The sequence below is a fragment of the Pongo pygmaeus genome, chromosome 5 (assembly GCF_028885625.2).
Source record: "Pongo pygmaeus isolate AG05252 chromosome 5, NHGRI_mPonPyg2-v2.0_pri, whole genome shotgun sequence".
NCBI classification, from domain to species: domain Eukaryota; kingdom Metazoa; phylum Chordata; class Mammalia; order Primates; family Hominidae; genus Pongo; species Pongo pygmaeus.
Genome location: NC_072378.2, coordinates 69,093,714 through 69,120,849, shown reverse-complemented (window position 1 = coordinate 69,120,849; position 27,136 = coordinate 69,093,714). Strand labels below are relative to the sequence as shown.

Here is a 27,136-nt window from a genome sequence, read left to right as displayed (position 1 = left end):
GATTACAGCCTCTGCCCCGCCGCCACCCCATCTAGGAAGTGAGGAGTGTCTCTGCCTGGCCGCCCATCGTCTGGGATGTGAGGAGCCCCTCTGCCCTGCCGCCCCATCTGGGAAGTGAGGAGCGCCTCTGCCCGGCCGCCATCCCGTATAGGAAGTGAGGAACGTCTCTGCCTGGCCGCCCATCGTCTGGGAAGTGAGGAGCGCCTCTGCCCGGCTGCCCCGTCTGGGAGGTGAGGAGCGCCTCTGCCCGGCCGCCCCGTCTGGGAGGTGAGGAGCGCCTCTGCCCGGCTGCCACCCCATCTGGGAGGAAGTGAGGAGCACCTCTGCCCGGCTGCCCCGTCTGGGAGATGAGGAGCGCCTGTGCCCGGCAGCCCCGTCTGGGAGGTGAGGAGCGCCTCTGCCTGGCCGCCACCCCGTCTGGGAGGAAGTGAGGAGCGCCTCTGACCGGCTGCCCCATCTGGGAAGTGAGGAGCGCCTCTGCCCGGCCGCCCCGTCTGGGAGGTGAGGAGCGCCTCTGCCTGGCTGCCACCCCGTCTGGGAGGAAGTGAGGAGCACCTCTGCCCGGCTGCCCCGTCTGGGAGATGAGGAGCACCTCTGCCCGGCCGCCCCGTCTGGGAGGTGAGGAGCGCCTCTGCCTGGCCGCCATCCCGTCTGGGAGGAAGTGAGGAGTGCCTCTGCCCGGCTGCCCCATCTGGGAAGTGAGGAGCGCCTCTGCCCGGCCGCCACCCCATATGGGAAGTGAGGAGCCCTCTGCCCAGCCGCCACACCGTCTGGGAGGTGAGGAGCGCCTCTGCCTGGCCGCCACCCCGTCTGGGAGGAAGTGAGGAGCGTCTCTGTCCGGCCACCCCGTCTGGGAAGTGAGGAGCGCCTCTGCCCCGCCGCCCCCTCTGGGAAGTGAGGAGCGCCTCTGCCCGGCCGCCCCGTCTGGGAGGTGAGGAGCATCTCTGCCCGGCCGCCCTGTCTGGGAAGTGAGGAGCGCCTCTATCCGGCGGGCCCGTCTGGGAAGTGAGGAGCGCCTCTGCCCGGCCGCCCTGTCTGGGAGGTGAGGAGCGCCTCTGCCCGGCCGCCCTGTCTGGGAGGTGTACCCAACAGCTCCGAAGAGACAGCGACCATCGGGAGCGGGCCATGAGGAGGATGGTGGTTTTGTTGAAAAGAAGGCGGGGAAGTGTGGGGAAAGGAAGGAGAGATCAGATTGTTGCCGTGTCTGTGTAGAAAGAGGTGGGCATAGGAGACTCCATTTTGTTCTGACTAGGAGAAGTTCTTCTCCCTTGGGATGCTGTTGATCTATGGCCTTTCCCCCAGCCCCGTGCTCCCTGAAACATGTGCTGTGTCAACTCAGGGTTAAATGGATTAAGGGCGGTGCAAGATGTGCTTTGTTAAACACATGCTTGAAGGCAGCATGCTCTTTAAGAGTCATCACCACTCCCTAATCTCAAGTACCCAGGGGCACAAACACTGCAGAAGGCCGAAGGGACCTCTGCCTAGGAAAATCAGAGACCTTTGTTCATGTGTTTATCTCCTGACCTTCTCTCCACTATTATCCTATGACCCTGCCATATCCCCCTCTCCGAGAAACACCCAAGAATGATCAATAAATACTTCATAAATTAAAAAAAAATAAAATTAAAAAAAAAAAAGACTACAGACGAACCACCAAATCAGCTAATTAAAAAACAATTTTTTTTGACTGGGTGTGGTGGCTCATGCCTATAATCCCAGCACTTTGGGAGGCAGAGAGGTGGGTGGATCACCTGAGCTCAGGACTTCAACACCAGCCTGGCCAACATGGTGAAACGCCGTCTCTACTGAAAATACAGAAATTAGCTGGGTGTTGTGGTGCGTGCCTATAGTCCCAGCTTCTCGGGAGGCTGAGGCAGGAGGATCTCTTGAACCTGGGAGACAGAGGTTGCAGTGAGCCAAGATCGTGCCACTGCATTCCAGCCTGGGTGACAGAGCAAGATTCTGCCTCCAAAAAAAAAAAAATTTTTTTTTTTTAGACAGAGTCTCACTATGTTGCCCAGGATAATCTCAAACTCGTGCCTCGGCCTCCTGGTGCTCTTGTTTGTGTTCCTGCCAGGGTATTAGGATATCTCTGGGCTAAAGACATTCAGGCCACACTACCCAGTGGTCTCTTGCTGTCTTCAGTCATCCACCCTTCAACATTTACAAACAGATGAACACTAGGCTAAATATACAGTTAGTGTTACAGTCAGGCAAAGCAAATGAATACCAGCCATTTAATGATGTCTTCTTATTGTTCTGCTATATGGTATTTAATAAGCTCTAGTTACAGTGATATATTGCTGGTGACTCAGATACTTATTTGTAAATTAGCCCTGACCCCTGATTCATAAACCAATAAAATATGAACTTGTAATTTATAAAAAAAAAAAAATTTAAAGATCAATTTTAAATTATTTCACACAGTGCTACACAAATGGTTATCTAGAAATGACTTACTGTAGTCTCATAAATTCTAATAAGACCAATTGGTTTTATAAAATGTTATGACTATAAGTCATTAACATATGGGAATTGAATACTAAAGGTTACACTTCAAATTCAAATATAAGCTGAAAAACTCTGCCTAGAAATAAAGCAAACAGAGTCATGCTATGAAAAAGAATATATGCTTGAGTCAGGAGAGGGATCCTATTGTTTGAAAAAAGAGCAACACATGGTACAAAAAAAGGAGCATTTTTTGTTAAAACTATTGAGTGTGCTATAGATCATTTTTAAGGGTCATAAATAAAAAGCAGTTGTTATTATAACTTCTACGCATATTGTAAACTGACTTTGACATCACCTTATGGTTGAGTAGTATACGCAAATTTATTTTTATACCTTGAAATACACACCAGGTTTAGGAATTGACACAATAAAAAATACTTAGAGGTATTCAATGTGTCTAAATTATGAATAAATTATTTTTTTCATATGCAGAATAAAAATCTTAAGAAAAAGTGAACATTTAGGCCGGGCGTGGTGGCTCACGCCTGTAATCCTAGCACTTTGGGAGGCCATGGTGGGCGGATCACAAGGTCAGGAGATCGAGACCATCCTGGCTAACATGGTGAAACCCCGTCTCTACTAAAAATATGAGAAAAAAAATTAGCTGGGTGTGATGGCGGGTGCCTGTAGACCCAGCTACTAGGGAGGCTGAGGCAGGAGAATGGCGTGAACCCAGGAGGCAGAGCTTGCAGTGAGCTGAGATGGTGCCATTGCACTCCAGCCTGGTGACAGAGTGAGACTCTGACTCAAAAAGAAAAAAAAAAAAGAAAAGAAAAAGTGAACATTTATTAGTGTACATGGCAATGTTTGTTTTATTAGGAGAAGAAAAGTTTATAAACAGTAGCCATTGAGAGCTTATAATTATAGAAATATGGAAATGTAAATTTTACAATTCACATTAGGATACTGTGTGCAATCTAATTTTAGGATAGCAAATTAGAAAGTTCTCTCTGTGTTCACAAATAAAACACCCAGATATTAACATTTCAGTGGCAGGCTTCTCTCTGGCATTTGTTTTCTATTCAATGAAATAGATGAACTAGGTTTTTTTTATTTTTTATTTTTATTTTTATTTGTTTATTTATTTATTTTGAGAACGAGTCTCACTCTGTTGCCCAGGCTGGAGTGCAGTGGTATGATCTTGGGTCACTGGGTCACTACAACCTCTGTCTCCCGAGTTCAAGCAATTATCATGCCTGAGCCTCCCGAGTAGCTGGGACTACAAGCATGAGCCGCCACCCCTAGCTAATTTTTGTATTTTTAGTAGAGATGGGGTTTCACCATGTTGGCTAGGCTGTTCTTGAACTCCTGACCTCAGGTGATCCACCTGCCTTGGCCTCCCAAAGTGCTGGTATTACAGGCATGAGCCAGAAGTAGGTTTTTGAATATACATTATATTTTGGGCCTCAAGAAAGCCATTTTGATTTTGAATAACAAAACATAGACCATAACTATTTAATTTTTCATAGATTGGCACTTGGGCAAAACTTTTGGCTTCCTACAGGATTATATGTAAATGAGCAAATGTTCTAGCAGAACCAAATGTGTCTCTCAACCATACGTTCCCGTGACCTTATAAACACAAAAAGCCTTATCACAAAAGAAGAAATGTCTTAGGGTTGTGATGGTTTATTTAGTTAGATGACATGGAAGGATTAGGAGGGAAAAGGAGATCATGTAGTATTGGGAAGAAAAGGCAGGTGTGCTCAAACATCCTCAGCACCACATTAATGTTCACCTTGGATCATTGCTAAATCCTTTTGACAGAAGATCAAGTATAGGCACTATATACAACACAGCAGAACGCTAAATTTTAAATCAACACATTAAGGATCATGACAGACTTGCACAAAGTCACTAGGATCTGAGACCAGTAATTTTTAACTGTAGCCCGACTGAAGGAATTAAAATCACTAAGGAAGGAATTTGTCAATCAGGAGGATTTTTGGTTAGCAATGGAAGCACAGAAAAAGACAGTGGGAAAGAGAAATTTTAAGGTTTTCCAAGAGTTTTATTTGGACTTCAATAGTTCAATGTTTTCAGGTAACAAATTTTAAAAATTTGGTATATAATCATCAGCTATGTTTTTAAAACATCAACATGTTAACATCCAATGGTACAACACACATAATGAATCTGGATGCATAGTTAAACTGTGGTCTAAATATATTGAATAATTTCAGATTACAAACTATATCCCTAGTCTAGTCCCCATTATGCAGTTAGCTTGACTCCACTTTCAGGAGCTAAGTTGTGAAGTCATTTCTATAGGGCTCTTTTGGATTGCAGACCCTGAAGTAGGCTTGAGTCACCCACCCTTCTCTTCTACAGTTCAAGCCCTAGTTTAAAGTTTCTATGTACTACTTCTTGGTTTTGGGGTTTTGATAAGAAAACAGTCTCTTTCCTGATTCTTTTTATCTCTTTTTTGTCTTGTTAAAATAAATTTATTCTGCCATGCTGTTCTTCTTTCCTGTTAATACTTTCAGTATTCTTTGTGTTCTTTCTACCAATTCCTATGTAAGATTATTTTTATAAATTTTGTCTCCCAGTTTATGCCACTTGATCAGAATCCTATCTTTGGTTTTTGTTTGTTTGTTTGTTTTTTGAGATGGAGTCTTGCTCTGTCTCCCAGGCTGGAGTGCAGTGGCGCTATCTCGGCTCACTGCAACCTCCACCTCCCGGGTTCATGCCATTCTCTTACCTCAGCCTCCTGAGTAGCTGGGACTACAGGTGCCCACCACCACGCCTGGCTAAGTTTTTGTATTTTTAGTAGAGACAGGGTTTCACCGAGTTAGCCAGGATGGTCTCCATCTCCTGACCTCGTGATCCGCCTTCCTCGGCCTCCCAAAGTGCTAGGATTACAGGCGTGAGCCACCGCGCCCGGCTCTATCTTTGGTTTTCTAAAAGCACCTCATAAAGGGAATGAGACACCACTGTTATACCTCCTGGCCCTCAAACTCATCCTCAATCCCCCAGTTCCAGGAGGGGCACTCATTTAATGCCATGGAGGGTAAAGATCAAAGGAGGATTGTCCTTACTTCATGAACACTTTTCTTAATAGTTTTGGCATCTATGTTCACGGTAGTCTTTTTTTTTGGTTTTATCTTTGCCTGGTTTTGGCTTGAAAATGACCTTTCTGTAGGCCATCATTGCCTGGTTTGGTTCCCCCCTTGGGGCTGCTCCCCAACTTTCCATGTGTGCCTCCCCCAGCAGAGGATGTTCCATCTCTCCGCAGCTTCCACAGGAATAAGCACATGAATAGGGTGATTCTCAGGGGCAATCCACCAAAGCATTCAGTGAGTTCAATGGGCGTGTGTGTGTGCGTGTGGTGAGAATATGGGGAGGAGCTAGTCCATACCCTTTCTTCACCAAGATACTGGGAATTTCTGTGTGTTAGTCACCTGCAGCAGTTACAAGAGGCAGGGCCTCTCCCAAAAGTCAGGTCACACCCTCCCTTCAAATTCTGTGTCTTCCTTCAACTGGCTCTAGGGGAGAGAAACCATTCAAAAGCTGAGGGATGGAGAAATGAGGGCAGAAATAGTTGCTCCTTCATAAACTTCGCTTTTCTTCAAAGGCTACTGGCTCTCTTAATATAGCCAAGGGAGTCTAGGTTTTGATAGAATTTTTTCTGGAATGTTCTATAGCAGACTCACCTGACAGCAATAACTTAACTTGTGCATACTCTGAGAAAGACCCTATGGTCTAAGAAGAATGTATGTTCAGAATTACAAGCTAAGGAGTCTAGAAGTGGCCAACCCAGGGATTCATTCCTTATGTATTAGGAATATCTGAACTCCCGGCCCATTCCCATGAACACAGGCCACACAGGGGGTTAAAGCCCTTTGTTTTGGGTTAAATGAAAGTTGCCCCGTGTTGTTAGAGGGAGAGTGCTAAGTGAAAATGCTGTATAAACTGCATGCTTTTTACCAATGGTAGTGTTTCTCCTATATGTTCTCCCTATATGTAAGTTCCTCAATCAACCCTATGTCTTGTTCGCTGGCTCTGGGTCTCCTCTTAGGCCTCTTGAACATAGTGCCATTCCTACTGAAGTCAATAGGGGTCTGGCATGACAGATACCTTCTTTTAATAAACCTTTTGGGGTTGACTAGCTTTTTCGACCATTTCTTTGAACTTAAAATGGAACAGAGTCCACAGAAATCCTGGTATCTTTCCATGAGTTGTTGGGTGAGGGGTTAAGTAAGTGCATTCTACAGTAACTACAGGCGAACAGGAAAAGGCTATTAGTTTTCTACATTCTCACTGAACACATCAGAATGTGCATACAAAAAGCCCCAGAAGCTCTTAAGGGGAAGTATTTTAGGGTAGGAAGAATTGTGTAAATTTATAAGAGCGATTTTTGTTTCTAAATTATTCAAATTGAAATATTTATAAATGAGCATGTATTCCCTTTGTAATTGTAAACAGCAAATAAAAATATTATTTTTAAAAAACTCTGGTCTGATTTAGAGGCTTCTTAGATTTAAAAACATCATTCAAGAGAATGTTTTCAGTCCTTGTTGATCTGATTTATATGTTAAATGACTAGACTTAAGAATAAAGAGAATGTTGATATGCATGCCTATACCTACCCAAAATGACTTTTTCTTCTCACTCTGCTCATCTTGCTTATTTAAATTACTATTCCTCTGTAACTAGCCACTCTTATCAACAACACAGAAATATGAGGCTTTTCCGACCTGAAAGTCAAGCAACTGCCCAATACAACTTTGGTAGTCAGAGGCAGCAAAAGGGTTCAGCCAGTTTATTTAATGGACTTAATTCAATGGAGGGCACATCAGATGTTAAAAATATTTAGTCCAGATTCAGTAAAAGTTCCAATTTCACATATAATTTAAAGCAGTGGGGAAGATTTTTTTATCATAGTAATTTATTTGACCCAATATATCCCATATATTATCATTTTAATATGTAATCAATATATAATTGTTAATGAAGTGTATAGCTTTTGGTACTAAATCTTGGCAACTGTGTCTATATTTTAAGTTTTCAGCACATGTCAGTTCAGAGCAGCCTATTCCATGTGCTCAGCAGCCCCACGTGGCTAGTGGCTGCCACACTGAAGTGCAGCTCTGAGGGCTCTGACTCTCTTGATCTAAGGAAGGTGAAGGGCCTGAAACACTCTTTTCTGCCAGAAGTGAGGGAACAGCCTCTGCCTCCCAACAACTCTCCTCAGGCCCAAGGGTGAGAGATTTTTGCCCCTAGAAAGCAGGGGTTGCAAGAAGATAGTGTCCACAGTTACCACTGCTGCCCACCTGGCGTCCATCTTCCTTCTAGAGATCAGACAGTAAACAAAGGATGATAAGGTCCCCCAAAAAGGAAACTCAATGTCTTCAGATCTGTCTACATCCTTGATCTCCAAAGTTTAGGTATGGAGGAAATAGATTAAAGGTGAACTTCTTATTTTGCTATTTGCTATTTGGCCTTGGCCCTAATGGTCAGGCCATGGCTGTTTCCTCCTGTGGCATGGGGGACTGCGTAATTTAAGCACCAATCACATGCACACATCTACATGCATTTCGGTATAACTCACCACCATCTAACAAGAGATCCAACTTTAAATAAGGGGAAAATGAAATCTGTACCTGTAGGGTGCTTTCTGTTTGCAGGTAACTAGTAATCAACCTGTCATTGAATCCCGGCATCCCATTCATACTGGGTACATGTATTAGTTAGCTATTGCATAACAAACCATGCAAGACTTCCTAGCTCATGATGGAGTTGCTCAGCCATTTGGGCAGGGCTCAACTGGGCCATTCTTGTGGGCTCAGATGGGCTCCTTCAGGCATAGGTGATCAGCTGCTCTTGACTAGGCAGCTCTGCTTCTGAGTGTGAGTTGGCTGTCAACTGGAGCAGTTTGGCTCTCCTCCCCATGGTATCTCATTCTCCAGCAGGCTAACATGGGCTTGCAGTCATGGAGATGGCAGGGTTCTCCAGAAATGGGACATTTCAGCAAATTTTGACTGTCCTCAAGATCCTTAGGGGAGTCTTTTTCCTTTCAGCTCCAGAACCCTCTCACTGGGTCCTGACGCTGGGCTCCCTTTCTTCCCTCCAGGTGGGCAGGAGACCTGGATCCTGGTCCCCAGAAAAAATGGAGGCCCCAGAGCTTCCTTGGAGGAGGGTCAGATTTTTATCTTTACTTGTCTGCATTCTAACTATGAATTCTCCCTTATATGCATAATTAAAAAGGGATTCAAGAATTTATTCTATAACTCTTAGACCCCTCAGCCAAATAAAATTTCTACAAATGTATTAGCAAGAGGAGAAGATTCATAAACAGATTTATTTAATGAGAACTGTTGCTGATCTGTGGAATTCCATCCTTAACTCCAAAGAGTGGTGTATTTGTGGGTGACGTGGAGGGGTGGGTGGGTTGGAGTGGGGTGTTACCTTCTAACCCTTAGCCTAGTAAGGGAGGCCTCAAGGGAGATACTTGGAGAATTTGAAATATGGCCCCTGAAATTGAGGACACAGAGGGCTAGTGTCTGACCCAGTAGAGAGAACTACAGTGGACTGTAGCGTCAGGGGCTGACTTTCTTGGGTATAATCAAAAATGGCTGATTCCTTTGATTGTAGAACTAGGAGAATGGAGCTACATTGGGATTGGCCTGTGCTCCCAAAGTTGTTGGTGCAAGGTATGTATCATCATTCCTACAGAGGGGATTTAGACTATTTGGGGAAAGGGGAAGAACTGGCTTGGGGTTGTCTTAGGCCTCTCCTCCAACTTAAGTGAGCTTCTAGAAGAAGATTACAAGACCTCAGCAGGAAAAGGCATAATTAAGTATACCTCAGTATGCTCTGGGGCTTGTGGAGGAGATATAAATGACTACCTGTCAGTGGCTCAAGTCCCTGCAAGTTTGTGTCTTTCCACAGTCAGACTTTTGTTGATGCGTGCTATTTCAATCATAAAAGCCATGAGCTGTATGAAGGTCCGAAGGAGGTAATTTTCCTTAGTAGTACCCATTCATTTGGTAGTCAGAATCAAGGACACAAAGCTCTAGCCACTCCACAAGTCAGTCAATATTGCAAACCAAACATAGTAGTATACTTAACATATAAATATTATAGGCTAAACATTCTAAAAGCAAATAACATTTAACATCAAGAGAAAGGTTAGGAAAACAGGATTAACCAATCCAAGGAGAGCAACATGGACAAGGAGAGTGTCCTGGGCTGATCAGGATGCATATCAACATTTTGCAAGGAAGAGTCTTTGATTTGAGCAGAACCTTTGGTGGCAGATGCTAGATGCTGATCATGAATGACAGTAAGACAGTGTCTGTTAAGACGGCTGTCTTGAGCTAGTGAAGTTCTACTCTTTTTATAGCCTCAAGAGTCCTCTGGTGATGACTGATAGTAAAGAGTGTGCCTGCAATAGCAAGGACTTGGAACCAACCCAAATGTCCAACAATGATAGACTAGATTAAGAAAATGTGGCACATATACACCATAGAATACTATGCAGCCATAAAAAAGCATGAGTTCATGTCCTTTGTAGGGACATGGATGAAGCTGGAAACCATCATTCTCAGCAAACTATTGCAAGGACAGAAAACCAAACACCACATGTTCTCACTTATAGGTGGGAATTGAACAATGAGAACACTTGGACACAGGAAGGGGAACATCACACACTGGGGCATGTTGTAGGGTGGGGGAATGTGGGGAAGGATAGCATTAGGAGATATACCTAATGTAACAGACTAGTTAGTGGGTGCAGCACATCAACATGGCACATGTATACATATGTAACAAACCTGCACATTGTGCACATGTACCCTAGAACTTAAAGTATAATAATAATAATAATAATAATAATAATAATAATAATAATAAAAGAGTGTGCCTGGTTATGTCCCTATCTGGTTGGGTGCAGTCTCTATTGATTAGGTGAACATCTGGTCCCTTTTGGCATAATTCCTTTTGAAATGTAAACGGAGTCTTTTTCTAAGAAGTAGTTACTTATGTCAAGGGTGTTCTATACAACCTGGAATAGAGATATCAACCTGGAAGCCATCTCTCTCCTCACTTTAAGGAAGCTATGACAGAGGTCTCCAGGGGATATGAATTATTAAGTGAGAAAGAGTGAAATTAAAACATTTGCAGGTCTAGAGGGCTTAAAGCCAGCTTATGATGGTACCAGTTCAAGTTAAAACTGTATTCTCCCCTATTCTCTTCTTATTCTGTCCAGGCAGGAAGGACCATCCTACTTTTTCCCTCAGGCTTCCAGCTGGAAGTAGATTCTAGGTAGAGGATAACTCATCACTACATAATACATTGGAAAAAGATGATGGTATTTTTTCTCACAGAGTTGTTTCTTGACTACATCACAGTGGTGAAACATGCACTTACACCCCTGTGGACTCAGGTAAGCCATCCCAAGAGTTTCCTCCTCCTTCTTCATCGTGGGCCTGTGGCAGTGTGTTTTGTTTGCTGATGCATATACCTTTACGTACAAAGCTATCATGGAAATTCACAGGCATGCACACATCTGAATAGAAAGGCTATAACATCATGTGATAAGTTCATGTCCAGCCAACCAGTTATCCTGGCTGGGCACCAGTGCCAGTAAATTAGAGTGATTTGGGCAGCTAGTGAACTTTTATTTAGAGTCAGCTGTCTCATGCGTCCGTGTGAAGAGACCACTAAACAGGCCACCACCCTGTGAAGAGACCACCAAACATGTGTGAGCAACATGGCTGTTTATTTCACCTGGGTGCAGGCGGGCTGAGTCCGAAAAGAGAGTCGGCAAAGGGTGGTGGGATTATCATTGGTTCTCACAGTTTTTCGGACAGGAGGTGGAGTTAAAAGCAATGCTTTGGGGGCAGGGGGTAGATCTCACAAAGTACATTCTCAAGGGTGGGGAGAATTACAAAGAAACTTCTTAAGGGTGGGGGAGATTATAAAGAACATTGATCGGTTAGGGTGGGGCAGAAACAAATCACAATGGTGGAATGTCATCAGCTAAGCTATTTTCACTTCTGTGGATCTTCAGCTGCTTCAGGCCATCTGGATGTATACGTGCAGGTCACTGGGGATATGATGGCTTAGCTTGGGCTCAGAGGCCTGCATCAGCCATTCTTGCAACCTGGTAAGGAGTTCTGCTAATCACACACATTCCGCCTTGTACACGAGGGCCAAACTTCCTTTTGGTGAAGAAGTATAAACCCCTAAAATTGACTTGGATCTCCAGGTCCACCTAGCCCATTCTTTGTGGAGTTCCCTTGCTGTTCCAGTCTATCAGGTTAGGCTGAGTCAAATATCTCAATAGGTTGCCCAGCTATGAGCCAACACCCTGCTCTGCAACCCTCCCATATCCCAGCTTGCAGGGAAGCCAGCGCGGGCAGCGTGGTGATGTCACTGCGTCCGGACGCGCCCCGCCCCTGAGCAGTCCTTGCTGCCCCGCCCCCGCCCGGCTCGCCGCCAGGGGACGCTAGTGGGTCCAGTCTCCTTGGCAACCAGTTGCTCCTCCCCCTCCGCCCCTTTAACCTTTAGGGTGCTCGGGTGCAGTGTATCTCGCGCTCTCTCCCCTTTCCCCTCTCCCCTTTCCCCACCCCGGGCGCTCAGGTCGGTCTGGACCGGAAGCGAAGATGGCGACTCCTGGCGCGGCCTCGGCGGAGCTGGTGATCGGCTGGTGCATATTCGGCCTCTTACTACTGGTAGGGGAGGCGCTTGGAGTTTTCCCCATGTTTGGACAGTTGACCTCTCCGGGCCCCGGAGACCCTCTTCGCCCCGTCCCGCTTTTAGCTTGGACTGTGGAGGGCTCCTTAGTGTTGGGGGCTTGGGCGGGCGGCGGGGGCAGGGGGGTGTCGATTTCCGGTCTCTTTTGCTTTCATTTCACCGATGACGTCTAGGGTTGCAGGGAAAATGCACCCACCCGCCCCATTGCCCAAGTCAGGGATGATGGCAAGACCCTTTCGTCCCCTGTAAAACAGTGGCACACGGTGTGGGGCGGCAGCGCTGGATCTTTGCAAGTTAAGTAGGCGCTGGCGTTGTTTACTTGTCGCCTTCTCTGTATGTTTTTTCCTCATTTTCCCTACACTTGGGGCTGGTGAGTCTCCAGCCTCTGTGCCCATTTGTGATTCTGCCTTGATGACGTGAGTTGCTCGTTCTGACTTCCAGGTGTCACATTCTCTTCTAATCTTTTTTTGATTGGTGTAGATACCTGTGGAGGGCGGAGCTGTAGCCCTCTTTATTACCAGTATCGGAGTATATACTACTACCTGTCTGACCTCAGGTGCTTTCTTTTCCAACGATCTTATTTCTGCATATTCAGTGAGCAAAGTGTAGATAGAAATGGCTCAAAGTGGCCTGGCTATTACTTCCCTATTCATATTAAAACCCTTTGGTTTATTTGGGAGTTCAATTTATTTCCTTTCATAACTTCTCTACCTTCTCAAATCTTCTCTTTCCTCATCGTCCGAGGCTGTAGTTATTTTTTTCCCATGTATTTTGACCTTTTTGCATTGCAAAACAAAAACCTCCAGTTCTGGGAATCAGGCTTGTTTGGTTTTACTTTAATTGTCAGATCCAGTCGGTGTCTGGTACCTATGTAGTATGTTCTAGTAAATTTTTGCAGTAGAGACTAAAAAAAGAAAAGAAAAGAAAAAAGAATGGTGTGAAAATTTAAAAGAAGGATCCTCTTGTTACTGCCATCACTGTCACAGATAAGAACACTGCCTTTACCCTGGAACATGTTAGTCCTCTCTTGGAGGAAATGAAACCCTAAAGGTTGACTGGTCTCTGCAGCCACCCAGTCCTTTATTTGGAGAGCCCCCTGGCTTTTCCAGTCCATCAGATTTAGTTTGTTTAGAAGAAAATAAATAAGCATGTAATGTATGAAAGTTAAGTGAGACTATCTTGGCAGTTATAAATTAATAAACATTTACGGTACGGAAGTGGTGTGAATTGTAAGAGGATGTAAACCAAACAAAATATGGCTTTAAAGAGGACCTGAAGATAAGTGAGAAAACTGAAATTCTTGAAACATGTATTTTATGGACCGAAAGTTAAAGTGTGACTATAAATAAAGTAGGACTTAAGAGAATAGACAGCAATATTGGAAGAAAATGAGAATTGTGGTAGAGTTTGGATAGATGAAGAAGAGAAGCCATTTAAGTTGGCAGTATTACAGCAAGGACAAATAAAATCAGAAGGGAATTAGGAGTTTGACACTTGACTGTTGTCGTGGATAAAAGCATTAGGAAGAAGGACTTCTGTTTAAATTTCTGCAAATCTCTTTAAATCCTGGTTTATTAGAAGAAAGGCTGGTTTCTTTTGTTGGCTTCTACATTCAGTCTTTTGGGATATTTTAGTCGAAGTGTATGGAGAAAATACAGCTGCAATGATAGGTAGTCAGAAACAGAGGAGCATTTTTCAGATAATTGTGGATGTTTTTTGATACTACACCAAAGCTCAACAAGTGGAAGATTGATGTCAGTTGCAAGGTGGAATCTGAAACCCTATCAATGAGCTTTTCATTCATTGTTACATTAAAATCCATTAGCCCATCTTGCACTTTGAAAGGATCTTTTACCCATGCATGGTTTTATAACATGATGCCATGGCCACTTAGAAAATGTTGGTTTACTGAGTTATGCACATTTTTTAAATATGGATACATTTCATTACACAATATCAAAATATCACATTTCATTAAATCACAACTGATCTTGTCAGAAATGTCTCTGAAAATTTTAAGTATTGAAGAGTTGTCAAGCTCATAGTTGTGGATGTAAGTCTTTCAAAATCCAATTTTCATTTGAAAGTTTGACTCATAATTATCATTGGTATCAAATACTGTCAGTTTTTCTCTAAGTGATAGATTCCCTTTGTTCATTTGACAAAATCTGCCAAAAAGCGAAGTCTGAATAGCCAGTTTGACAATTGTTCTTTCAAGTAAAAATGGTGTTCCTTGAAGAGTGGTTGGTTTAGCTTTTAACTCTAAACTTTTCCTGGAGATAGCCATCACATCTTGGTATGCAGCAGAAGGACTTTATGTATGCATGCTTCATATTTTACCCCACAAAGTAGTAAAAAGAGTCAAAGGTTGAATTTCAATAAAATGAATTTATACTGCTTTGTGAAGCACAGCCTTAATTTAAATTGTCCCTTTTTGAACTTGTGGTGAAGAATACAATGATTACTGGTGCAGTTTGGTGCCACTGTCTTGATTCATGCTAATGCACCAGTAGTTTTACCCACTGTGGCTATGAACCATGAGTGCAAATGTCAGCACAGTGAAAAAGGCAAATAGCATCTTAATATTTATTATGAGAAAAGTTTTCAACTTCTGAATCTCCAGAAAGGATTCTAGGGACTACCAGGGCCTAGGGATTTCACACTTGGAGAACTTCTGCCAATCATCTACTAAAGATTCAGGACATGGGCCAGGTGTGGTGGCTCACACCTGTAATCCCAGCACTTTGGGAGGCTGAGGCAGGTGGATCAGTTGAGCTTAGGAGTTCGAGACCAGCCTGGGCAGCATGGCAAAACCCCATCCCTACTAAAAATACAAAAAATTAGCCGGGCGAGGTGGCAAATGCCTGAGGTTCCAGCTACTCGGAAGGCTGAGGTGGGAGGATTGCTTGAGCCCAGGAGGTGGTTCGTGGAGGCAGTTGCAGCAAGCTCTGATAGTGCCTGGGCAACAGAGGGAAACCTTGTCTCAAAGAAAAAAAAAAAAAAGAATCAGGACATGAATGTTGCCTACTTTTGTGATCTTGGGCAAAAAGAATAGACTTCAGTTTCTTCACACATAAGAAATTGTTAGATTTGGTGCCTCATGCCTGTAATCTAACTATGTCTGTCTTTACTATATCAAATCTAAACTGTTCTATCTAGCTTCAATGTCCTCTGTAATTTGGCTCACACCACCTTTAAATTGTATTTGCCATTACAATAGGAGACTCTCCATTTTTGTAAAGCAAATTTATTCTTGTTCCTTAAAGTGTGGGCATCATCTGGGAACTTGTTAGAGATACCAGATATGTGACCCCAGTCCTACTGAATCAGAATCTGCAGTTTAACAAGATCTCATACAGTGTATCATCTATTCTCATTAGTTTAATAAAGATTCATCTCTTCTCATTTCTTCTTCTGCCCCAGTGGTTTGCAACCTTGACCTTTCATCAGAACCACCTGGGTAGTTAAAAAATCTCAGTGTTCAGACCAATTTATTTTGAATCTTTTGGGAGAAGCTGGGGGGACTATTTGAAACTTTTCCTTATAATTGTTAACAGAGTTATATGTTTGTTTCTTTTATCAAATTGTCTAATAACAACTACTACTGTTTGTTAAGCAGTTACTATGGCCAGCCACTATGGTAAACCCTTTATATCTCATTTAATCCTTATAAGTTGCTATGAAAGAAGTATTCCTATAGACGAGGGTACTTGGTTTTATTTTGTGTTGTAGTAATGATTGATAACATGAACAAAAGGCTCTTTAAGGTTATCAGTTTTAAAACCATTATAAAGGGATTCTGAGACCAAAAAGTTTGGGAATCTCTGGCTTAACTCTTCTGCCTGGTTGCCCTTTCCTAGCTTGTCTGCCTGATATTGGCAAAATCCTTTGTTTGCAGTAATACCTACAAAATGCAGGTTTTCTTTCATTCTTGAAATCCAATAAAAAATTTATTGGAACACTTAGTGTCGAGTGCTGCTAAGGATATAAAGATGAGGCTCAGCTTTCAAAGACTTCAGAATAAATTTGGGGAATGTTAAAAATATTTATGAATTCCTTTAAAAACAAGCTCATTCAAATATTAATACAAAGTAACATTTTATGAAAAATAAATTTCCCAAAATCAAGAATTTGAGCCTAGATCCTTTTTGTTTGTTTGTTCCAAAGTCTTAACTGCCTTCTCACTCAATTCTTTCCTGCTATTCTGTCACCAGTTGAAAGGCCAGCAGTATAAAGGAATGACATGCAGCAACTTGGATGGGTTTTAAATGCATTGTGCCAGATGACACTAGCCAGACTGAAAAGACAACATACTGTATGAAGGCATTATGATATTCTAGAAAAGGCAGAAACTATAGGGACAGAAAACAGATAGTGGTTGTCAGGGTGACACTGGTGGGCTGAGGGAGATCCCCAAACACTGGTGGGATCTCAACCCCAGCTGGTTTTCAGGCTCTTGACACTGTCATGAGAAGACATTAAAGGGCAAGTCAGAAAATAGTGTAAGTGTGGAGATTTATTAAAGGGAAAAGTACACACTCGTGTGGGCATTCTTAAGAGAGAGACACACAGTGAGGTTTGGAGTTTCTACCTTTATGGGTTTCTTTATCCAAGGGACATATTCATGAAAATTCCTGGAAAAAAGTAGAGACTTCTTGAAATTGTGGTGCCACCCATTTTTACATCAAATATGAGTGGTCTTGGAACTGCCATGGTGCTGGTAGGTGTGTGATTGAGCATGTTAATGAGCATATAATGAGGTCCTAGGTGAAACCTAGGTCAAATCCATTGCCATGTTGGGTCCAGTGGGTCTTAACCAGCTTGGTCCACACCCTGGTTTTTCAGGGTCTTATTAGCCCTTAGCCTCTAGTCATAGAAAACTGCTCTCTGGAATTTTTTAGCCCTTGTGACCATCATGCATTATTCCTGTCTCAAGGGCTGGGGCAGAGAGAGGGGTTAGCTACAAAGGGAGAAAGGAATTTTCTGAGATGATGGAATTGTTCTTGTATCTTGCTTGCGGTAGAAGGATTTGGAAGCTGCAAAACTAGTTTGGTGGTTTTATTAGTTTCATTTGGGCCCTGGAATTGTAGGATGCTCAGAAAGAAAGTAACGATGAATCTGTTGAAAAAGTGAAAGGTCGAAACAAGGCTTTTAAAACTACCAGAGTTCTTATTTAGAACAATGGTTCTCAAGTTTGGCTCAGATTGAAATCCTCAGGCATTTAAAGTACTGATGCCTGGAGGAGAGGAGCCTTGTTCTTCATTGATAGAATTGATTGGGGAATGTAGGGAAGGTATAAGGGTACTTAAAAGTTACCCAGGTGATTCTGACTCACAGTGAAGGCTGAAATAACATAGTCTCTATCTGCAACTCCCCATGAGTAGAGTAGAAGTTCTCAAAATATAGCCCTGGACCAGCAGCGGCCTCACCTGGGGAAGCTGTTACAAATGCAGATTTTCTGGCTCCACTCCAGACTTCTTGAATCTGAAACTCAGAGGATGGGGCCTAGCAATCTGTGCTTCAACAGTTCCTCAAAGTGATTCCGGTGCCTCCTAACGTTAGAGAATCATTAAAGTCCTATGCTCTGTGTTAGTCACTTGAATGGCATTGGTAACTATTAAGAGTACCTGGCTGACTAGAGATGTCAACCTCTACCTCTGAGTGAACTTTTTTCACTGGAAAACTCCTTGTTGTGCACATGTATCCATTTTCAGCATTGACTTTTCTTTGTTTAATGCTCTTTAAAATTTAAATTATAGTATAATGTGATAATTGCATGGTGATTACTGGTAGTTAATCTTTAGCTCAGTGCTATTCTTGAACTGTCAGAACAGGACAGAAGTTAATTTTCATCCAAGTTATATTTTGTAATACTTCAGTAATAAGCCTAGAATAGAACAGCTTCTACTCATATCTCCTTTAGGTTGGAAAAATCTACAGGGAAAAAATATTCAAAGCTAGTTATAACTGTGATGTGTGAAACCATTAATGTTTGCACTGTGTTTGATGAGGAAATATGTAGCTGAGCACTGTTATTAATAGTATTGTGTGTGTATGCCTATGTGATGTACTGCATTCATGAAGTAGGCTTTGAAAATTATACATCTTGGACAAGTTTTTAAGGGATAGTGGGCTTTTCTTACACAACTAAAATAACCTTTACTTCACATAAGGTTTCCTGCTAGAAACTTTCAAACACATACAAAAATCAGAGAAAATACATTGGGTAGTAACAAACATCTCTTTTTGTTCTATTTCAGGCTATTTTGGCATTCTGCTGGATATATGTTCGTAAATACCAAAGTCGGCGGGAAAGTGAAGTTGTCTCCACCATAACAGCAATTTTTTCTCTAGCAATTGCACTTATCACATCAGCACTTCTACCAGTGGATATATTTTTGGTTTCTTACATGAAAAATCAAAATGGTACATTTAAGGTAAATATAATCTTACTTTGCAGATTTTTTTTTCCTTTCAAATTTCTGGCACACTTGGCAGTCCAATATATATTGTTTTATTTTTGTATCTGGGAATGAATGAGAATGGAAATACAACATAGAGGCTGAGAATGTGACATCTAACCTGATAGACTAGAAGCAGACTTACAACTGACATAAGAACTATTAATTCAGCAACCCTGCAAATGCTTTAAGTAATCATAATAGGTTATATATTTTTTGCTGCTCATAACTCCCTTGAAGCTTATTTGATTTGCATTAGTGCAATAAGTAAATAATTGAGAAGGGCTTTTGTCAGTGGCAGATCAGGATCCTAATCTCCGTTTCATATTGAGTACTTTGAGTCAGTATGGTGTAGTGAATTAGGCTGGGAATTATAAGATCTGAGTTCTAGTCTTGACCCTTAACTGTCTAGCTGTGGACCTTTAGCCAAACCATTTAACTTTTCTGGACTTGAGGTTCCTGATTTTAAAAATGAAGAGTGTGGACTAAAGGTTTCTGAGTTTCCTTTAAATTATGCAAATTACTTTTAAGTTTCTTACTAGCTTAAGCTTCTGTGACTCAGGAACTGTCTCTGTTGTTATAGCCCCAGTATTTAGCTTTAGTACTTAAATATTTGAATGAAATAGTATTTCATTTATCTTAGTAATGCATGATTACAAAATAACTTCCTGAATTGGGCTAAATTGGGTAAATAATTTTATTTTATTTTATATTTTATTTTATATATATATTTTTTATTTTATTGAGATAGAGACTCACTCTGTTGCCCAGGCTGGAGTACAGTGGCATGATCTCGGTTCAGTGCAACCTCCGCCTCCTGGGTTCAAGCGATTCTCGTCCCTCAGCCTCCCAAGTAGTTAGGAATACAAACATGCAGCCACCATGCCTGACTAGTTCTTTTTGTATTTTTAGTAGAAATGGGGTTTCGCCATGTTGGCCAGGCTGGTCTTAAACTCCTGGCCTCAAGTGATCCACCTGCCCAACCTCCCAAAGTGCTGGGATTGCAGGCATGAGCCACGATCCCTGGTCCAAATGGGGTAAATAATTTGAAAATATTTTTGTAGATAGGTTTAAATTTATTCTGATTACTTTGAAAATTAGATATACTCTGATTGCTGTGAAAACCACATTTTTTTTTGTGTACACCATTTATTTAGCAAGTTTTAATTGAGCACTTAGTGTGTGCCAAACGTTGTAATGTTATAAAGATAGTAACTAACATCTATTGAATATTTGCTATGTGTCAGACTCTATTTTAAGTGATTTACATTTAGTAACTTCCTTTGATCTCTCAAACAATCCTGTGAGACAAGTAGTATTGTCTGTGGTTTTCATGGGTGAAAAATCAAGGTTCAAAGAGGTGAAGTAACATAGCCTGTAAGTGCTGAAGCTGGGATTTGAAGCTCCACAGTTTGGTTCCAGAGAGCTTTGTTCATGAGGTTTCTTGGGAAGATGGCTTCTAAACAAGTAAGAGATATTTTCAGGTAGCTTAGTAAATAGGATACCTACCAGTGATTCTACATTTTTTCAAAATATAAACTTAATTCACATTTTATATTTTGGGTTGAAACATTATTTCTAGAGAAAAAGACTAATTTTACTGGTATCATTGGGTTTTCTCTGCTTTTTATTATTGGGCAAGAAGAAATACACTTTTAATAATGTTAGACATAGATAATTAAATGGTTGATTGTAACATTATGAGGTCATTTTCTCTGAGAAATGTGTCATTTTAGAATTAAATTCTATAAAAATGTTTAATTTCTTTTGGCTCTGTATATAACTGTGTTTCTTGGATAAGAGATTTTGACATTTTCAGAATTTCTGGATATTCTTTTTGTTTTAAAACAGGGTAGTATACTTCCAAATGTACAGTACATAATTATAAATTTCTAGGATATTTTTCTTTCTGAAAGCTGTTAAGTGTAAATAGATAATGATATATATGTATATGTGTGTATTCTAATGTATAGAGGTCATATAATTATCCCTGGTATAATTATTGTTTGAATTGGAGATTTTTTTAGTTTAGAATTGAGGATGTTTGATTTATTTAGATTTTGTGGGAAAACATTTCATCTTTATACATATGTAACAAACCTGCATGTTGTGCACCTGTACTCTAGAACTTAAAGTATAATAAAAAAAAAATTTCTAGAGTATTTTCATGAAATTATGAACTTTCTATTAGATTAAGTATTGTTTTGGGCCCATGCTTAAATTAGTGCTTGCTTCCTGGGAAATAGGTTTGTTTTGTTTCTTTGTTTTTGATATTTAAATCTATGAGATTGCATTATACTTGTTTGAACAAGATTTTAAGAATCCACTAAAGAAGCAAAAATATTAACTATAAAAATTTAGGGTGCTTGTTTTAATACACGTGCCTTTAAAAGGAAAAAAATATGGCTGTAGTTAACACACTATATTTGTTAAATCTAAATGTTACACTAATATTTAGAAGGGGAAAAAATCTGTTAAAATTTTTCCCTCTAATTTTTTAAAACTTTGTTTCATTATTAGGATATTAGTTATTCATCAATTGTTGGTTCTCGTTTTTTTCTACTTTTCTTTTTTTGAGACGGAGTTTCACTACAACCTCCGCCTCCTGGGTTCAAACGATTCTTCTGCCTGAGCTTCCTGAGTATCTGGGATTACAGATGCACACCACCATGCCCGGCCAATTTTTTGTATTTTTAGTAGAGATGTGGTTTCACCATGTTGGCCAGGCTGGTCTTGAACTCCTGACCTCAGGTGATCCACCCGCCTTGGCCTCCCAAAGTGCTGGGATTACAGGCATGAGCCACTGTGCCTGGCCTTTCCTACTTTTCATTACTAAGTTGTCTCTAGTTCTGTTTGCTTTTAGCTTAGATAATGTATCAGTTTTTTCTTGGTAGTTTTTTTGATACCTTGAAACATTCTGTGTGTCTGTATTTTCCCTTCTCATTTTGGGCGGCTCGGTGAGAATTAGTGAAATTCTTGAGTTTTTATTTGAAACTGGACTATTTGCTGACTCTCAAAAGTAGAACTGAAAAAATTTTTGAAAACATTTTCCTGATCAACTCTAGACAGTAGTTTTTCATAAAGTTATTACTGAATTCAGGTGCCTAGTCAAAGATAAGTTTAAGTATTTAAGAATTAATTCTTCAAACTTCATGCCACGATTGTAAATGTAGTCAGAGTAAAAAGGATGCCAACACGTGGTTTAGGTCTATTCCAAGCTTGTTAGTAAGGATGAATGTACAAGTTGACATTGTTTTCCATGATGAATGCTAATGTGTACTAATATTTACAATGTGCATTTGAAATTCCTAAATGAATATATGCATTCTCTAACTTTCTCTACTTCCACCTCAAATATTTTGAAACCTCTAATTATGGACTTGGCTTCTAAGGTATAATTATTTGGAAACTCCACATATTAACGATTGCTAACATTTTTCTTAAAAACAGAAGGTGCCCAGGCTTTTCTGTGAGCAGGCAGTCATTGCTAGTTTCTTTATTTTTGTTTTAGTTACCCTTCTAACTTTCTCTGCCTTCTTATGGCAGGGGTATATTATAATGCCTGTGTTGTTTCTGTTGACCTTTCTTTCAACATATGGCATTATTATTAATTTTAGCTAGATAATTTGTTTCTAGCTTTTTTCTAAAGTAATTAACTTTTTAGATAACAGAAAAGAACCTTTTAGGGTACAGCTGGAAGTGCTGTCTTTAACAGTCTTTGATAGTTGGCCAATAACATTGGATGGGGATATACATGAAATATACTGATCCAATGGGAAAAAAAAAAGAAATTGACACTAATATGAATAAATATTCTTCCTTTTATACAACATGTAAAAATAAAAAAATTAGTTAATATTAAGATATGTCATGAAAACATTTAATGTTTTGGTGTTTGTTCATATCTTACTCCTGTTCCCTAATTATGAATATCTTTATGGCCTGTTATTAGATGTCTGGGCTAAACTCTACTGCTCCCTCATTCCTATTTTCAAATGGTGGGAATTGTATCTTAGAACTTTGTGCTCTTTATTGAACCTTCAATATGTTTATTTACTTAATATTTACTAAGTATGTAGTGTGTGCCTGACAATTGTAGGTACTGGAGATTAATCATTAAGGCAAATGAGGTTGCTTTTCTCATGGAGCTTAGTCTGCAAGGCCAGATCAATACTCAACAAATAAAATAAGGTAACTTTATAGTGATAAATTCTATGAGGAAATATAACAGATTGATATGAGAGTCTAGTCAGGTTATGAGTGTTTTGGAGAGGGGGATAGGAAGGCAAAACTGCTGAGGTTTCTTGCCACGATACCTGGATGCGGAGCCAATCTAGTAAAGAGCCAGAGGGAGAGAGCCTTTAGGGAGAAGCAGCAGCAAATATAGAGGCCTTTAGGCCAGGATGAACTTGGCTTATTTGGCTGACATGTATTGTTGAGGGTTTTGCTTTGGTAAAAGCTGAGATCCAGAATAAGGCAGGAGCCAGATTGTTCATGACTTTTAAGTCATATTAATAAGTTTAGATTTTCTCCTAACTGCAATATGAAGTTAATGAAGGTAAAAGATAAAGGTGACTTGGGCTAGAGTGGTGCTAGTGGAGAAAAATGATTAAAATTGGCATGTATTTTAGAGGTAGAGCTGCTGGGATCTGCTGATAGATTAGATATAGGGGAACAGGTGAAAGAAAAAGAAAATTGGAGCAGCGATGCCTAGGCTTTTGTATACCTTAGAGAAATAGGGAAACCTAGAGGAATAAGAGGGCATGTGCATGTGCACGGGCAAGTGAGGGGGTGTAGAGAAAAGAGTTATAGTTCAGACAGTCTACCTTTAAAGTGTGTACTGTACTATCTATCCAGGTGGAGGTGTTAAGTAGGGGGTTGAAGCTCTGTGAAGAGCTTAGGGCTGGAGTGAAGTATTTGGGAAGCAACATATGGATGATATCTACAGTTATGGACTGACTAGGAGCTGGGAAGACTGAGTAGTTAGAGAAGCCTTGACATTGGACCGAGGACTGGAGTTCTCTATCGTGTAGAAGGTCAGCTGAAGGGGAGAATCTGCAACCTGAGAGATAAGAAAAACAGAAGAGGGAGGCTTTATGGAAATCAGAATAATGTGTTTCAGGAAGAAAGAATGATAGCTTTTTTCAGTGGTGTTGAGAGGTGAAGTGAATGGGGTAGAGAAGTGACTGGTGGCTTTGGTCAGTGGTGACCATGAAGAATAATTTCAGCAGAACAGTAGGGTGGTTAGGTTGAATGGGTTAGATATGGACAGAGAAGTAAGGAAGAAGTGATAGGGAATGCTGACAACTTTTCCGGAAGTTTTTGTTCTCTACGAAAGTGAGAAGCGGAGTTAATGGAGGTGTTTTTATTTGTGGTGTTTGTGTATCTCTTTGTGTTTGATAGTTACTAGAATTTGTATACTTTAGAATTCAGTACAGTGAGAGAAATTTTTGAGGGGAGAGAAGGTATCATTGCAGGTGCAGTTTCCTCCAGAAGGGTGAGTGAAAGTGAAAGGGTTGGGTGTAATAGAAGTATGGGTACTTCAGAGGAAAGAAGGTCTAGAATTTGGATACAAATGGAGATATGTTTTAGATTTAATAGTAAGTTGAGTGAGCTCCTGTCTTGGGGCTGCAAATTATTTTAGAGACCTCTAAGTCAGTATTTCTCAATCATGGACATTTTGCCTTGGATAATTCTTTGTTATGGGGGCCTGCCCTGTGAAATGTAGGTGTTTAGTGGTGTCCTTGACCTCTTACCTCCTAGATTCCTGTAGTATACTGACTCTGCCCACCATGTCTCCGGACATTGTCAAATGCCCCATGGGGATCAAAATGGCTCCTGAATGAGAGCCACCATTTTTATGGTGAAGTTATCAGGTAAAAGTGAGGAGAATCATTTTGGAGTTTTGGGTTATGCAGCAGGTTTCAAAAGTCAACTTGAAAAATGGGGAATGGAATTTACATATGCGACCAATTACATTCTTGTTCTGTGGAATTCATATCCTTGTCTTCTGAAATATTCTTCTTTAATATTCTTTATTTAGTTCTTGATTGTCTCACATTCTTTTGTGTCCTAAATGACTCTGAAGTTTCTTTTAGTTTCTACTTTGAGAGGCAATAGTTTATAAAACATATCAGGGTCATAGTGGTTCCCAAAATTAGAAGGAAAGTTTTACAAACTAAGCTCTCTTGACAATACATCAAGTATCTTGGAGGCAAGAGAGTATGTAAAAGCCAAATACACACTAACGGTACTTGAGTGATGTTGTATATCTTACACATATTTGTAGCTTTAAAATAGTAACAGCAATACTCTTGTTGCCACAAGAACTGCTTAGGCAAAAGATCCTTATGGAGTAAAAGATGCTAAATTTCAATGATTCTTTTGCTTCAAGTTAACCTTCAGACTTTGTATTTTTAATGTTTTTTTTTTGAGATTGGGATTTTGTCCGATGTTAAACTAATTTTTAAGTGATTCTCAGTGGAGACATTACTACCTCCTGGGGCTGTCTTGGAAATTGGTGGGAAGTTTGTATAACATTTAAGAAGTAAAAAAAAGATAGTTGTCATTATTCTCTGGCCCATTGATACATTGTTCTTAATTTGCTCATCTTCAAAATCCTTTTAGTCCAGGCACGGTGGCTCACACCTATAAACCTAGAGGCTGAGGCAGGCAGATCACTTGAGTCCAGGAGTTCAAGACCAGCCTGGGCAACATGGTGAAACCCAGTCTCTACAAAAAATAAAAAAATTAGCTGGGTGTGGTGGCATGCACCTGTGGTCTCAGCTACTTGGTAGCCTGAAGGTGGGAGGATCACCTGAGCCTGGGAAGGTCTAGGTTGCAGTGAGCCATGATCATGCCACTGCACTACAGCCTGGGTGACAGAGTGAGACACTGTCTCAAAAACAAAACCAAACCCACAAAAATACTTTTAAACTTCTGTTTTGATACAGAAGTAATCACTAAAGAAGCGCAGCTCTTAGGAGTTGAAGCTTTGATTATGTACATATTCATTTGGATACTTGAATCATTGATGAAAAAATTTTCAGTCATTGCACAGAATTCTCCCCAGTGCTTTCCCATCCTATGTGGTAAGTGCTACTTACATTTTCTTTTCATTTTTTCTATAATATGTTTGGATATTTCTTTCATTACATTTTTTAGACAAAGATTACATGTGTTAAAACTTTTGGTTGTGATTTGTTCTGTTTCCTCCTACTCAAAAGTACTTCATAGATATCTATCTATGCTAGTTATATAGGTCTCATTGTTTTTAATGTCAACATGTTATTCTATGTTACGCATGTACAGTAGTAAATTTTACTATTTCTATTCTGGCATTTAGATTGTCTCCAGTTTCATTTTTCTTTTAAAAAATATTTTAAACGACCCTACACCGAATATTGTTGGGTAAAGGACTCTTGGCCAAAAACCAATAAATGTTACTTTATTTTTAACTTTAGTACAGGCTCTAATTTACCCTGATAAGGGTCAGCAAGTGCTCAGGTTCTTTTGTAACTACATTAGGCAAAGAGAGAAACTCTCCCAAAGTGCAGGTGCTTCAGTAGAGGCATATAACCTCTTAGTCTTTTCTCTCTCTCTCTCTCTTTTTTTTTTTTCTTGAGACAGAGTCTTGCTCTGTTGCTCAGGCTAGAGTGTAGTGGCATGATCTTGGCTCGCTGCAACCTCTGCCTCCCAAGTTAAAGCAATTCTCGTTCCTCATCCTTCCAAGAAGCTGGGATTATAGGTGTGTACTACCATGCCAGGTCTCAAACTCCTGACCTCAAGCAATCCACCTGCCTCAGCCTCCTAGAGTGCTGGGATTACAGATGTAAGCCACCGCACCTGGCCTCTTAAGAATGGTCTTGCAGGTAGAATAAACACCTTGGACCTGGGTGCCAAAGAATATGAGCTGAGTAGGTACAAGTGGTTCACTGAATGCTAGGACATACCAATTGCTGAACACCTGGAGACTTTGGGTCTCTTAGTCCAATGAGTGATGGAATTTGGTACAGCTCCTGCTGTGTGGGAAAGGAAGGGCCCATTTGGGCTAGCTTATCGCTTTGTAAGAGCTCCTGAGGTAATTTGTTGGACAAGTAGTATTGTCCAATGAATAAAATATCTATGTACTAATATCCATCCTAATTTGTGTGAATATTTTTAGGATCGATTCAATAAAGAATGTCTACATGGTAGACTATCTTACTGTGTAGCAGATGGCTTTCCCTCCACATTTTGACATTACTGGATGTTATTGTTTTAAATTTTGCCAATAGGTAGGTGAAAGGTTATATAATAGTAGATTTTCACGTTTTATTAGTAAAGGATAGTAATTGGGAAATTCCTCCTTGTTGGTCTTTTTCAAATTTATTTCTGGCCCTAGCTTGTTTTGTCAGATGATTTTTAGAATCGATATGTTAATATACTCTACCTCCTAGCAAAATGGGATTTCGATTGGTTATATA

At 40.7% G+C, this 27,136-nt stretch overlaps 1 protein-coding gene across 1 annotated transcript in view; it reads left to right on the top strand.

Moving 5' to 3' along the window:
• The first annotated feature begins 11,885 nt into the window (after nucleotides 1-11,885).
• The window catches only part of LMBRD1 (LMBR1 domain containing 1), a 126,985-nt gene continuing 111,734 nt past the window's right edge, over nucleotides 11,886-27,136 (top strand). Inside the window, exons 1-2 of the mRNA XM_054492349.2 lie at nucleotides 11,886-12,188; nucleotides 18,471-18,647. Of these exons, the coding sequence (XP_054348324.1) occupies nucleotides 12,120-12,188; nucleotides 18,471-18,647 (246 nt within the window). The 5' untranslated portion in view covers nucleotides 11,886-12,119. The remainder of the gene's footprint in view (nucleotides 12,189-18,470; nucleotides 18,648-27,136) is intronic.